General features: G+C 34.5%; 1 protein-coding gene across 3 annotated transcripts in view; it reads left to right on the top strand.

Annotated features, from left to right (window-relative positions):
* The window catches only part of EPC1 (enhancer of polycomb homolog 1), a 101,994-nt gene extending 89,445 nt beyond the window's left edge, over positions 1–12,549 (top strand). For 2 of the 3 annotated variants that reach the window (XM_051961894.1, XM_051961893.1), the window contains exons 11-14: positions 6,479–6,597; positions 7,624–7,765; positions 7,874–8,240; positions 11,186–12,549. In XM_051961894.1, coding sequence (XP_051817854.1) covers positions 6,479–6,597; positions 7,624–7,765; positions 7,874–8,240; positions 11,186–11,258 — 701 coding nt within the window. In that variant the 3' untranslated portion in view covers positions 11,259–12,549. Of the gene's footprint in view, positions 1–6,478; positions 6,598–6,677; positions 6,765–7,623; positions 7,766–7,873; positions 8,241–11,185 lie in introns of all 3 variants that reach the window. The other variant, XM_051961895.1, reaches the window with a different exon arrangement.
* Positions 12,550–13,557: the final 1,008 nt, after the last annotated feature.

Here is a 13,557-nt window from a genome sequence, read left to right as displayed (position 1 = left end):
AAGTTCCACAGTCAAGCAATCCCATCAGCCTCAGCTTCCTTTACTTGCAAAGATTATAGGTAGTACCACATCCAGCAATATTGATCTTATTTAGGTGGCATTTTATGTAAAAATCAAAACACAGAGGGAAACTATTTTTGTAATAGAATAGAGACTTTTAGAAATTATACATTTTCTGTAGAACCTCAAACTCCTAGTTATTGAGATTTCATCATCATTTTAGGTACATGTTTTCTAAGCTTCATGTTTTGACTAAAGTTTTGGTTTTCATGGGTGAATAAAATTTGTAGCTAGAATGAGTCAAGTCTGAATAGCTGAAATCCTTATATCTAACCATTGATGAAAATGACTTCATTTTCAGTGATGAAATTTTATGTTTATGGATATGAACAAATTAGTTTTTCAAAATTAAGTCAAACAGGCCATAGAGAAAAGCTTTACTTTAAAATAGTTTATGCGTAGTAGCCACTTTGATTCTGACCTCAGTTTAATATTATTATGCACTTCCCTAATTCTTCATTTTAGAGTACTGAATTTTTATTTCTTAGTTTTTGGTTTATTTCTACTTTTAGTAATGTTTCTAACTAGCTTTCAAATAGAAACTATATGAATACTTGTCTACTTGTGTTATGACATAGGATATAGTTGTGCTGTAGTCAAAATGGGAAGAACTTTGTAGGGTTATCTGATATTATAAACAACTCAACATAATGATATCCAAATGATTAATTCATTGCTGTAAGAAAACAGTTAAATTTATACCCAATTTAATTTAAACTTTAAATGGTACCATTAATATAGAACTGAATAACCTAAGCAACTAAGAGCTTCTTAGCTGTCATGTGAGTCATGATCAAAATAGAGTTGTTGAAATTTTATGTGTGAATGAACATTGCTTTAGGATATCATATAGTATAAAACATTATAAAGTAAAATGTTAATTGGGGAAAATAATTTCAGAATAGCACTGACTTCTTCAGTCATCATATGTCCTCAAAGAAGACATTTTGAAATCCATACTCCCTCTTTAAAAAAAAAAAAAATCCAAACTTTAAAATAAATAGAAGCTAAAGACATTTTGGTAAATTATTTAAATTCCTCAAAGAAACCTCTTTTTTTTTTTCTTTTAAAAAAATTTACAAACTCTTCAAAAAAAGCATTCTGGTTCAGAAGTACTTCTTGATGCCTGGGTTTTATATACTTGCCACAGTGTAATAGCAGTCTGGTAACATTAACTAAAATCTTCTTTAAAATAAACATTTAATGTAAAAGCACCGAATCAGGCTCTAGTGCCTGCAGCCCAGGATAATTTCTCTGACTCTGATAGTATCTATTTGTGAGAGGTAAAAAATGTCCAACCTAATCTCAAACTTCAAAATATAAGAGATGTGTTCAAAGTCATCCTTCTTTATCTTCCTTTCTTTGTGGTTTATCATCTATGAATTTAGTAGCGTCTATTTACATTTTCAGCTTTATACTACCTCCTTGGGTAACGATACAATATTAGTCCTTATCTGTATGTTTCAAGTGGCCTAATACCCTTATGGTCATCTTACCCATGTCTTTCATAATATTATGAGACACTGATGATTTTTTTTTTTTTTGCTAAGTTTTATCATTACACACTGAATATCTACATTTTTGATACCTACGTAATACAGCAATTACTATTTCTTTATCTAGAATCTCTTCATTATTTTAGTTACTCCTTTATAGGTCTACTTTGTCTTGAGATATAGCATGCTGTCAGGACAGCACAGTGTTTCAGTTTCAAGCATATCATGATTTTGTCAAATAGGTAGAATCTTTCAATCTTGGAGTAGAGGGAAAAAAGGATATCATATATTATCTAACTTCCCAGCAGATTTAAATTTTAAAAAAAGACAATGTCCCTTGAAGATGAGGAGTCTGTGGTTTAGCAGTTCATTTGTTGAACAGTTGATCTAGAAACTTTATGTAATTCTTCCTATTAAGTCAAAATTTCCTTGAAACTTCCCACTAGTACTAGTTTTGACCATTTAGAGCAGGAGTCCTCAAACTATGGCCCGCGGGCCAGATGCGGTAGCTGAGGACAATTATCCCCCTCACCCAGAGCTATGAAGTTTCTTTATTTAAAGGCTCACAAAACAAAGTTTTTGTTTTTACTATAGTTCAACCCTCCAACAATCTGAAGGTCAGTGAACTGGCCCCCTATTTAAAAAGTTTGAGTACCCCTGATTTAGAGCAACAGAAGATAGTCTGGTCTCTTTTCAAAGTCAATCCTTAAGATAATTGAAAAAAGCTAACATGATTTTTCCTTTTCTTTCCATTTTTTTCATATGAAGTACTATCATGTTAATTCTCCCTCCTTCTCTACTTGTGCTGTATTTTTTATTTTTAATCCCAGTGTAGGACTTAATAGTTATTTTAAAATTAAGTCTAATTGGTTTGTTGCTGTCATTGCAATTTATACAGATTACTCTATATCTTGAGTTCTTTGATTTATAAGATATACTTCTAATTTTGTGTAAAGTAGAAATTCAAACATACTCCCCAAATGTCCCAGACATGGCTTTTTAAATGAGTAGAAGCTAAAGATCTTTTGATAAATTATCTAAAAGGGCATTTTACTTTTCTGGAAAAGATCTTTTTTTTTCCCTTTTTTCTTTTAAATGTGTAAACTTTTTCATAGAATCTTGGGATTAAAAGAGATCTTAAACAATCATTCTAATTCCCTATTTGAAACATGAATCCCCTCAATAACATCCTCAAGTTTTCATCCAATTTATACTTGAAGATTTCTAGTTATAAGGAATTTGCTGCATTTTAAGGCAACTCATTTTGCCTTTAAACAGGCCTAATGATTAGAAATTTTGACGTTATTTAGCTGAATTCTTCCTAGAAAGTTTGACTTAATGTTTAGCTGAATTCTTCCTCTTTGAAATTTCTATCCATTGATATATTAATTCTGTCCTGTAGAGCCAGGTAGAACATGGCTAATTCCATTTCCCAATGATAATCTTGCTTTCTGAAGGGACTGAGAGAAGAATTGTCTCCTCATCTCCCTACATAAAAATGTTTTCACTAGGTGAAGCATCCCCAGTTCTTTCAGCTAATCCTGGTATTTTTTAAAGTCCTATAATAATAACCCTTTATAAGCTATCAGTATCCCTCCTAAACTGTGGTTATCTACAGATCATCTGACCTAGAACAGAATATATTTGTACCTATTAAAACTGTTTTCAGAATTGGACTATCTTTCTAGGTATCTTTGTTGGATTTGTTTTTTCATGTTCTCTCCTCCAACTTGACATCCACACATTTGAAAAGTAATGTAACAGTTGGTCCCTTTAGACCAGCTTTCTTTGGTTCCTAGGTTCTTTTTGGGGATTAAAATTTGGAGAATCTATAATTAAAATACCTGAAAGCATTTTCTTATTTTTGTGTGCAGTATAGCACACATACTATTTCTCCAGCTAAGTTAGACAGCTCTTGATAATATTGTTGTCATGGAAGGAAAATCCATAAGATTTATAATTGGAAAGAAATCTCAGGATCCTTTAGTGTTGCCTCCACATTATAAAATGAGAAAATTGTGGTCCAGACTAGAAGAAATAATTGGCTATAGATTACACAGGGCAGGTAAAACTGAAGTTCTGGAACCTTGATCCAAATTTTGTGTGTGTGTGTGCTCATAAAACACTATAATTTTATAATGAGAAGGGCTCTTAGAGATAATTTTGTTCAGTGCCATCAAATAGTGAGTTCAAAGTATTTGTCCCATGCAAACTTAGGGATTTTACTGTATACTTCCTCTTTTGAAATACTTATCTACATGCAGAGACCAAGGCAAGCATAGGTCTTCAATGGAGTTTTATGTTTATTAGAATGTCTTTATTTTTATCTAGCCTTCAGTTTCTACTATAAACATATACATCTTACCTAACTCAATCTGATGTCGAATTTTTCCTCAGCCATTAGATTTTAAAACTTGTTAAATTCTTTAAAAATAAAAACAACATAACTTCCTATATCCATATCACTTCTTTTCTTCCTAAATGTACTTATGGATAATTTAGACATAAGACCTCCTAGAGAATTTGTGATTGTTTATATTCTTTCCAGTAAGATTTTTAATGAGCCTAGCCTGCCTTTTTTACTTACTGTTCCACGTAAGCTTCAAAGTTGTCTATGATGCTTCCCTGTTTTGTAACACTACTTACACATTTGAAATTTTAAATTGAATTTTGACATTTCCAGTATCAACTAAAAATAGGCATGGCTATCATAGAGATAGTCACATAAAAAATATGTGGTGCTTTTATTTCTAAATCTACAACATTAGTAAAATATGGCTTTTTTAAACAGTTAAAATACACAAGACTCAGAGAGAATATATTGAAATACACAAGACTCAGAGAGAATATATTGCTAAATTAGCATTTTGAGATGAACCAGTGAATGGAAAAATAGACTTTTATTTCCCATATTTAATTTGGACAGAAGTGATATTGAAATTTACTTCCTTAACTTCAGGCTTCTTATTTATTACAGCTTGCATTTCCATTTCATTGAAAAGTAATATTATCACAATTTTAAAAAATAAATCCTACATAGTTATTACTGAACATAGTCTCATAATTTATTAGCTTTTTAAGAAAAGTAATGGGGTGGTCTTCTTTAAATTAAAAATTATTTTAAAATTAAAATTATTGACCATGAGGTGGTCATTTACTAAGAAGAAAGATTTGTGTTATAATTAAGAAATTCAGGTATATCCCTTATTTCCTTTAAATGTTCCCTTAAGCAATTTAGAATACCTTATTCTAAGCATATGTACATGCTTTTAGTTGCAAACAGAAATAACCCTAAATCTTTACAACACCAGACTGTATACTGTTTGTCTTTCTATATACCTTACTGAGCCCTCACAACCTATTTCAGAAAGCTCTATAGCAGTAGTCATGTTGAGAGAACTACTTATTTGCTAATATTAAGGGATAAAACAACATCAAAAATGTTCCTTATAGAAAGTTCAAACAAAATGTTTAGGGAAGGAAAATCATTCAGATTTGTCACATAAGATATAGTTGGTAGGAACATCTAGTAACAGATCTTTTTTCCCTTAACCATACAGATGTAGTTCAGCTAAGTACAAAAATCACATACATATATGCCAAATGGCCAAAAATGTTATATACCTGTCTATTATTTTCTAACCCCATCAAAAAAAATAAAAGAATTTATACCCAACTAAGAGTAACTTATTACTGTTTGCTAGATTGGAGCTGGGTCCTGGGGAAGAGAGATCCTTCATGAGTTACATTGAAGAACTTCAAATTTGACTGAATTATATTTGGCTAACTTTATCAAAATGCAATTAGGCTATTTTTACTTTTTATTTTTATTTTTATTTTTTTGTAAAAACATATTTTGAAAACATAATAGCCTTTGGATTCAGGAAATCTGCACAAAATACAGATTCCCTGCAATCCCTAGATATAAATGCATGATAAACTTTTTTGTTTTTACTCTTACCCGAACATTACAGACTTCTTAAAGAAGCCTTTAAGCCTGATGTATTGTGATTGTATGTGCTTTTTTTCCTTCCTTTTTTTTTAATTGGCAAGAAAGGTTTCCTTTAAAAATTGCACACACCCTTTTTGGGGGGTAATAAATGAAAATTTTTTTGTTTGTTTTTTTTAGAACTGAGCTCTCCATAGACAAACATAAGTAGCATAACACAGTGTCTTTCCTCAGACATCATTCTGTACAGTAAATCAACATAAACAACTCCGTTCTTATTGACTGGATTTTTTCCAGGTGGGTTAATTGGGTGGGGAAAATTGGGTAATTAACCTTTACTTTTGGAGCCTCCTTTCCTCAAGTTGTGTTAGAGGATGAATTCTTTAAAAAAAAAAAAAACACAGCAAAACCAACAACCTTGTATCCTTCATATAGAGGGAATTTGTGTGATAAGTAAAATTGGAAAGAATGTAAAATGATGAGTATCTGTAACAGAACTGTCAGGGGTCATCCAGATGCATTGGAAATATAATGCGGATGAAGTAGAAACTGGTTTTAATTAACAAATTTATTGCTGTTAAATTCTTGAAAATTTAAATCCAAACCTGTGGGTATAAAAGCTGGTGTGGGTATAAAACCTTTTACACTGTCTAGCAAAGTGTCACCGCTTTACAGAAATAATTGTGTGAAACCTGGGAAATGAGCATTTCACTTTCCTAGGGTTAGGTCAGGAAGTTATTTTGACTTGAGCCACTCTTGTAAAATGTGACAGGGTGCTTGCCAACTTTAGCAAACTGAGATAAATTTAGTTTGGAGGTGATCTTTATCAGGATTATGAACCTTTTAGGGACTCTGATCTTGATACACGAAGGCTTTTTTGTGTGTGTGATGTTGGAATCTTTTTTTGTTTTAGGATCTAAAAATTTTTATAACTTTTTTGATGGAATGTTTTCTCGTTTTGTATTTTGTTCAGCATTTACAGCCGAACAATACCAGCAACATCAGCAGCAGCTGGCACTCATGCAGAAACAGCAGCTTGCACAAATCCATCAGCAGCAAGCAAATAGTCATTCCTCTACCAACACTCCACAGGTGAGGGATTTGTCTGTCTTATGATTATCCCTCATTGTTTCCCACCAGAGTTCATCTCTAATTGTCACCTGTTGTCATAGAACCTTGCATCTAACCAGCAGAAAAGTGGCTTTCGCCTGAATCTACATCATAGCCATTGTGTACAGGGTTTAGAAGGGACTCTACAGGTGAGTGTGGCAGGTGTTGCCTCTGCTCCCTCCTTTAAAAAAAAAAAAACTTAAGAACATGGTCTTGTCTCCAAATTAGTGGACCTCTGGTCCACTGATTGTTTAAACATGTCATGTTTAATTTCCAAAAATTGAAACTTTTGGTTTTTCTTGCACTAAAAGTAGAGATAAGTGGGCCTATGAAAATCAGCATTTTGTAAGAACTTTCCTTTTGTTAGTTTTTATTTGAACCTTTTTTCTAATATCTGGGCTAATATTATGAAGATTATTCTCATTCAGGAAAAGCATTTAGCACCCACCATGTGTAAAACACTTTGCTTAGGTGCTAAGGATTTCTCCAGGGGGGAAAAAAAGCCCTCTACAACAAGATACTTATCTCATTTTTAAATTCTCAAGGATCTCCAGTAGTACATTTGGGAAGAGAATAAGGAGAGCAGTTGTAGTAAAGAGGTTATTTTATTAGTCTTAGACCTAAAGTTGGAGAAGGGTTAACTTAATCTTTTTTTTGTTGTTTGTTTTTGGTGTGGTTGAGATATTTTAATAACTTTGCTAACTATTTTTCATATAGCCCTTTGAAGTGAATTGATGCTGATTCCATTTACCGTTTGAGGATACTTGAGATTCATTGACTTGAAGAGATTATTCAGATAATAGAATAAAATTCATAGCACTTAAGTCCTTCCATATAATACTGTTTCTCACCAGATTTTTCTGAATGTCAGAAGGCATTAGTTTTACTAGTTTACTAAATCTGTTTTTATTCTATCCTAACTTTGACTTACCTGTCCTGTGCACCTTTAAGCATCTATTAAGCAGTGGCTAAGTGGTACAATAATTTGTGCTTTTTTTTTTTTTTAAGGGTTTTGTTTCCAAGACATTGGATTCCGTTAGTGCTCAGTTTGCTGCTTCTGCTTTGGTGACATCAGAACAACTGATGGGATTCAAGATGAAGGATGATGTGGTGCTTGGAATTGGAATGAACGGCATCTTTCAAGCCTCAGGTAAAATGATATAGACATTTAAGTTGATCTTCCCATTTAAAAATGCATTTCAGTATTAGGTACAGCAGAGTTACATATTTTCTGAATTCTGATTCTGTTTCTTTCTAGGAGTATATAAGGGCTTACACCTCAGTAGTACTACACCAACAGCACTTGTACATACAAGTCCATCATCAACAGCAGGTTCGACCTTGTTACAGCCTTCTAATATAACACAGACTTCAAGTTCCCACAGTGCACTGAGTCATCAAGTGACTGCTGCCAATTCTGCAACAACTCAGGTTCTGATTGGGAACAACATTCGATTAACTGTGCCCTCTTCAGTTGCCACTGTAAACTCTATTACCACCTTAAATGCACGACATATACCTAGGACTATAAGTGCTGTTCCATCATCTGCCTTAAAGCTGTCTGCAGCAGCAAATTGTCAGGTGCCCAAGGTTCCGTCTTCATCCTCTGTAGATACAGTTCCAAGGTGAGTAGGAAATGCAGGCTCTCTGCCTTTTGTTTCATTTTCTTTTGGAATTGAGAATAATGAACTTAAAGGGTGCCAATTGTTAGTGCTCCAAAGGCATCCCTAACAGTGACATCCCTAACAGTGACAGTAATAACAACAGCCACTCTATTGGTTTCTGTGTCTCTCTCTGTATATTTACATATAAACGCGCGCGCGAACACACACACACACACACACACACACACATAAAATATAGATTTAAATCAGTTCTTTACTTAGCTTGGCAGTTGAATTAGGGAATATTTCAATATTTTTAAATGTACAAAATATTGTTTTAGATTTTGAAGTGATACTGTGGAGTTTCAAAATCTTTCTTGCATGCATGGTTTCCCTTGTTTCATCAAAATTTCATAACCTTCTTTAAATCTATATCATGACTCTGGGGTATTTCTGCCTTTTCTTTTTCTTATGGACAGTAATAATCTTTAGGGCACATTTGTTGGATTTGTTCCATCTCTCTACAGCAATTAGCAAAGGTCAGTACAGGACTGACTTGCATATTGCTCAGGCTCATACAGTGTGACAAATCTGGGGCTAGACTTGTCAGGTCTTCCTGACTCTGGGCCCAGTGCTCTATCCACTGTATCACCTGACTGCCCAGAAAACCATGAAAATATGTTTAATGAAACAGTAACTAAGCCTGTCTGGTTCTAATTGGAGGATTTGGGAAGGGAAGCAGCTAGAAACAAGGCTCAAGCAATAGGTTGACAGGGAAACATTTTTTAGGAGATGATTGTGACATTTCAGATGTGAGGTGATAGGAATCTGAAACACAGTATAAAAAGAGCTCTGTATTTGGTATGTGAATGACAGTTCTGCTACTTAGTGTTTGTGACCTGGAATCCATCTTCCTGAGTACAAATCTGACTTCAGATGCTCACTAGCTGTGTGACCCTGAGCAAGTTGCTTAACCCTGTTTGCCTCAGTTTCCTCATCTGTAAAATAAGTTGAAAAGGGAAATGACAAGCTACTCTAGGTTACTGCCAAGAAAACCCCAGATGGAGTCATGAAGAGTTGGACAACAATAACAAAATGACCTAGAATAAGTAAAGTAAGGGGATTAGCCTATCTGATTTCTTGAGTTCCTTTCTAGCTCTAAACACTGTGATCCTGGGTTGGTAGCAGTGGGAAAAGAAAGAGGGAGGATGGTGGGGTAAGTAACAGATTTCAAAAAACACTTAATAGGCAGATGTGGCTCAAGGAGTAGATAGAAATTCAAAACAAGTTTTAGTTAAAAATTATTCTTTGACTTTATTGATGTACCTTCAAAATATCATTCCAACTCCCTGATTGCATGCAAGGCTGCCCATATCTGTCCTTTATCAGGATCAGATCCAGCCTTAGTGTACTTACTAGTGTGTTTTCTTCTGTTTACTTATCTGTAAAATTGGGATAATGATAGAACCTATCTAGCAGATTTGTTTTGTGAGGGTCAAGTGAGCTAATAATTATAAGCATTTATCATTATGCCTGGCACATAGTAAACATTCTATAAATGTTAATTGTTATTGTCATCATTATTATCTCACAAACATTCTAGTCCTTACAATTAATTGTAACTAATGTAAATTTCCTAATTTTCCTAAATTTTCAATTCCTCTTCTCTTCTATTTTGTCCATAATGGACCCGATAAGAACAAGTGATTTGCATAATTCATATTTAGGGAAAAAAAAAGAGATTGGCGAACTGATTGTCAGGTTTGTGGAGAATCACAAAAGCAAAATATATCTTATGGCATTACTGTCAAGAAGCAGCTGCTTATCTTTAAAATGACAAAAATAATGTGAATAGTAGGTAATTCTTTAGTAGTTTTTCTCTGCTTCCATAAACCTTGTCAGATAGTAGTTTACTGTCCCTCTAGGTGAGCCACCACCTTATTTTGTACCAATGTTACAGCACCTAAGAGGGCAGATTTAATTTTTCTTGGCATCTTACCTAAAAATGTTGTGATTGTGGTTGCTTTAATAGATTGTGGTTGTTTTAGAGCTGGAAAGGAGGTTGTCAAATAGTTCTCTCCATTTTATAAATAAGGAAACTGATGGTCCCAGGGGCCAAGTGAGACACATATAACCAGCAGAGCCAGAACCAAAATCCAAGTGTCTGCAGTCCCACATCACTTCAGTGTTTTCATAAAGCCTGTGACCTAGAGATTCTTCGAAAAAATAATCTGCCCATTTTAGAAGAGAAAAGTTTTTTATCTCTAAATATAGCCATATAAGATATATTTGAAACAAGTATATGGTATGGTAGAAATAAGTTAACCAAATCTGTGTACTCTATCTGGTAAACTGTAATAAAAATCTGAACCTCAGATGTAACTATTTAATATGTATTTCACACTTCCTTTCTTAAATGGTTTTGATTGCTCAGAGGCTCTATAGTGAATGTTTTCAAATTCCATTATTAAACAAAATTTTTAATTCTAAAGTCTAGCTTTAGAATGGGACTGTTCTAAATGTCTAATTATTTGCTTCCCTCTTCTCCAATTAGTTTTGAAGCATTTTTTTCACTCATTGATATTTCTTATTAGGGTCAAAACAAGGAAAATTAAAGGTGCCTTTTAGCATTATCTAAAGGTTTTGTAGAAGATAGAAACTATGAATTAAAACTCAAATAATTATCTTTTTAGTAAAATTCTCATAAGTTATTCAAGTGTAGGATTATCAGCAACATTATTGACTAAGTTTCATAGGAGATTAAAAACGGATTATTTAATAAATATTTATATACTTTTGTTAATAACTTAACCTGGGAGGGGTTAGTATTAGTGTAATTTTCTGAGATAAGCCAACCTTCTTTTCTTTTTTTTAAATAAAATAATAGCAAATTTTGTGATGAAAGTGTTATTGGTCCTTTGAATTTTTGTGTTACATATTAAGTAAACAATGTATCTTTTTAACAGGGAAAACCATGAAGCAGAAAAGCCAGCACTGAACAACATAGCAGACAATACAGTCGCAATGGAGGTGACGTAGTTTCCACAGGAATGAACTGCAGCCTTGGGGACTTGATTAGGTGCTATGCATCAGTAGCATTTTGAATGCAAGGGATGATGGGATGCAACACATGCGTTTCCGTGGCAGCTGTGGGGACTAGACAGCAATGCACATCTCTCATGCTTTGATTTTCTTTTCTTACTGTTAATAGGAAAGAATCAACATCTGTAAATTAAGCATACAGCAATTATCTGTACAGTACTGCATATTTGTAATACCCTTGTATATATGTTACTTGAATACAGAAATGTTCATTTGTGATGCTTTGCACTTGGGGTGGGGGGAGGGAGGGAGGGAAACAAATTGCAACAAAGAGTGTGAGATGTGAGATTGTATAGAGATGAAGTGTCATCACATCATGTGCATGGTGCGGAACCTGCTGTTTTATCTATTTATTGTGCCGTGTTTACAGTTTTTTGTACACTGTACCTTCATTGGTTCCTGTGCTGTAGTAAATGTGTTAGGTAGCTGTGGACTCCTTGGTATTTTGTAAATGGTATAACATAACTTGGTTCCCCTCTGGGTCCCTGAGTTTTCTGTGTATCATGTGAAAAAAAATGGTGACATACATACAGAATTAAACAAAAAAAGGCATCAGTTTAAAATGGGGAATGTACTATTAAATGGGGATCTTCCTGATCTACTCTCATTAAGACAAGTAACAAGCTAAAGATTGAAGTCTCTTGAATCTTCCCATCCCCACCCGCCCACAAAGCTGTGGGTGGTCTCTGGTACTGAAAGCACTAAGGTTATGTTGCTGCTCCACAAACAGCCCAGTAGTCCCATTTCCTTCCACACCAAAAAGTGTTAAATCAAGTATGCAAATGGAGTCCTTACAACTGGAGTTTATGTTGTCTTGCCCTTTTTTTAGCACACAAAATTGTATTTTTTTTAATTGTCGAATTGTTTAAAAGACTTCATTCTTTACTTGTTCTTCAGAAAAAGGATATAAGGGAGAAGAATGCAGTAATTGCTGTACGTGTATCATCATTCCAGTTTCTAAAAACAGCCAGCCAGCTTTTTTCCTTTTAAGATTCTCCAGAAGGCTGCAAGGCCAGAACCACAACTTTCGGGTGCCTTCCTTTGGAAATATTGACCTCTCTTCTGTGAAGAGAATGGTACTTAACAGACGACTACTAGACTAGTGCTTTGTCAGTACCGAAGTCTGAATGCCCAGGCCAACGGCATACATTATCCTTAAGGTTTTTAATCCCACCTGGAAAAATTGTGACAGAACTCTCACAAAATAAACCCAGGGCATTACATGTTGGCTAATGTGTGGTGGTGTTCAATTTTCTTTTAGATATATATTCTGTTATATGATTAATTTAAAAGCTGTGACTAATAAAAGGAGGGAGGCTGGGGATGGAACACTTAACTCATCACTAAAATCATGGGACAAACCAGAGGTCACTATTGTGGGTACTTGGGATTCCAGTTTTATGCCAGTACTTTTGAGAAATAACTGAGAGTGATAAATTTCCAAGGTAATCAATTCTAGTTTTCTCCAAAACAACTTCTCTCTCAGGGCCACCCTATCACAACCCATCCTTTCACTCCACATCAAGCAGCAATTTCATAGTATAAATAGCCCCAGACCCTTTAGAAATTCCATCTTGGCCTTTGCAGCAGTTGAGGTGAAAACCCTTTTCCTTTGCTTTAGACCTGCCTAGTTTCTGAGAAAGCTAGAGTGTTGTGTAAAATGTATTTACCCTAAGGCCCATAGTTGCTAATGACTGCTTACTCGAAAAGCAGCAGAAATAGGTAGTGCTTGTAGATCTAGGTACTTAATCCTGTCATTCAGCAGTAGTCCTCTACTAAGGGGTAGCTGGTAGGTAGTAGTGGATGGTCCCCAGTTGGCTGATAATCTATGACTGTATAAACTTTTGTCCAGTTCTGTGCTTTAAGTGCTTGAGGCCACACATAAATCTTCTACCTCCTCACTGACATCTGGACTACTAAACAGGAGTCGGACTTCAGCTACTTCATGGACCCTTCTCAGTAGAGCCTTGAGGTTACCCTTGCCCAGGAGAATGATGTTGATCCCCACTGATTCGGAATGTTTGGGGAAAATAAAAATTCACCCCAGGGGAGGAGTGGAAGAAAAAAGAGGTGTAAAATTGGTTGTGGATTCTTGGATGCTTTCCTCTAAGATCTGAAATCCTTGGCATTGACGGTGCACTGAATTGCGGGTTAAGTGGCCATACAAAAACTCGAATTTAATATGGCTAGAACATGGGCTCTGCCCTAAAGGACTACTAATACATACATTTGTTTT

Source organism: Antechinus flavipes, chromosome 5 (assembly GCF_016432865.1).
Source record: "Antechinus flavipes isolate AdamAnt ecotype Samford, QLD, Australia chromosome 5, AdamAnt_v2, whole genome shotgun sequence".
NCBI lineage: Eukaryota > Metazoa > Chordata > Mammalia > Dasyuromorphia > Dasyuridae > Antechinus > Antechinus flavipes.
Note: the sequence above shows the minus strand (reverse complement) of the source record. Positions and strands in the feature narration are given on the sequence as shown.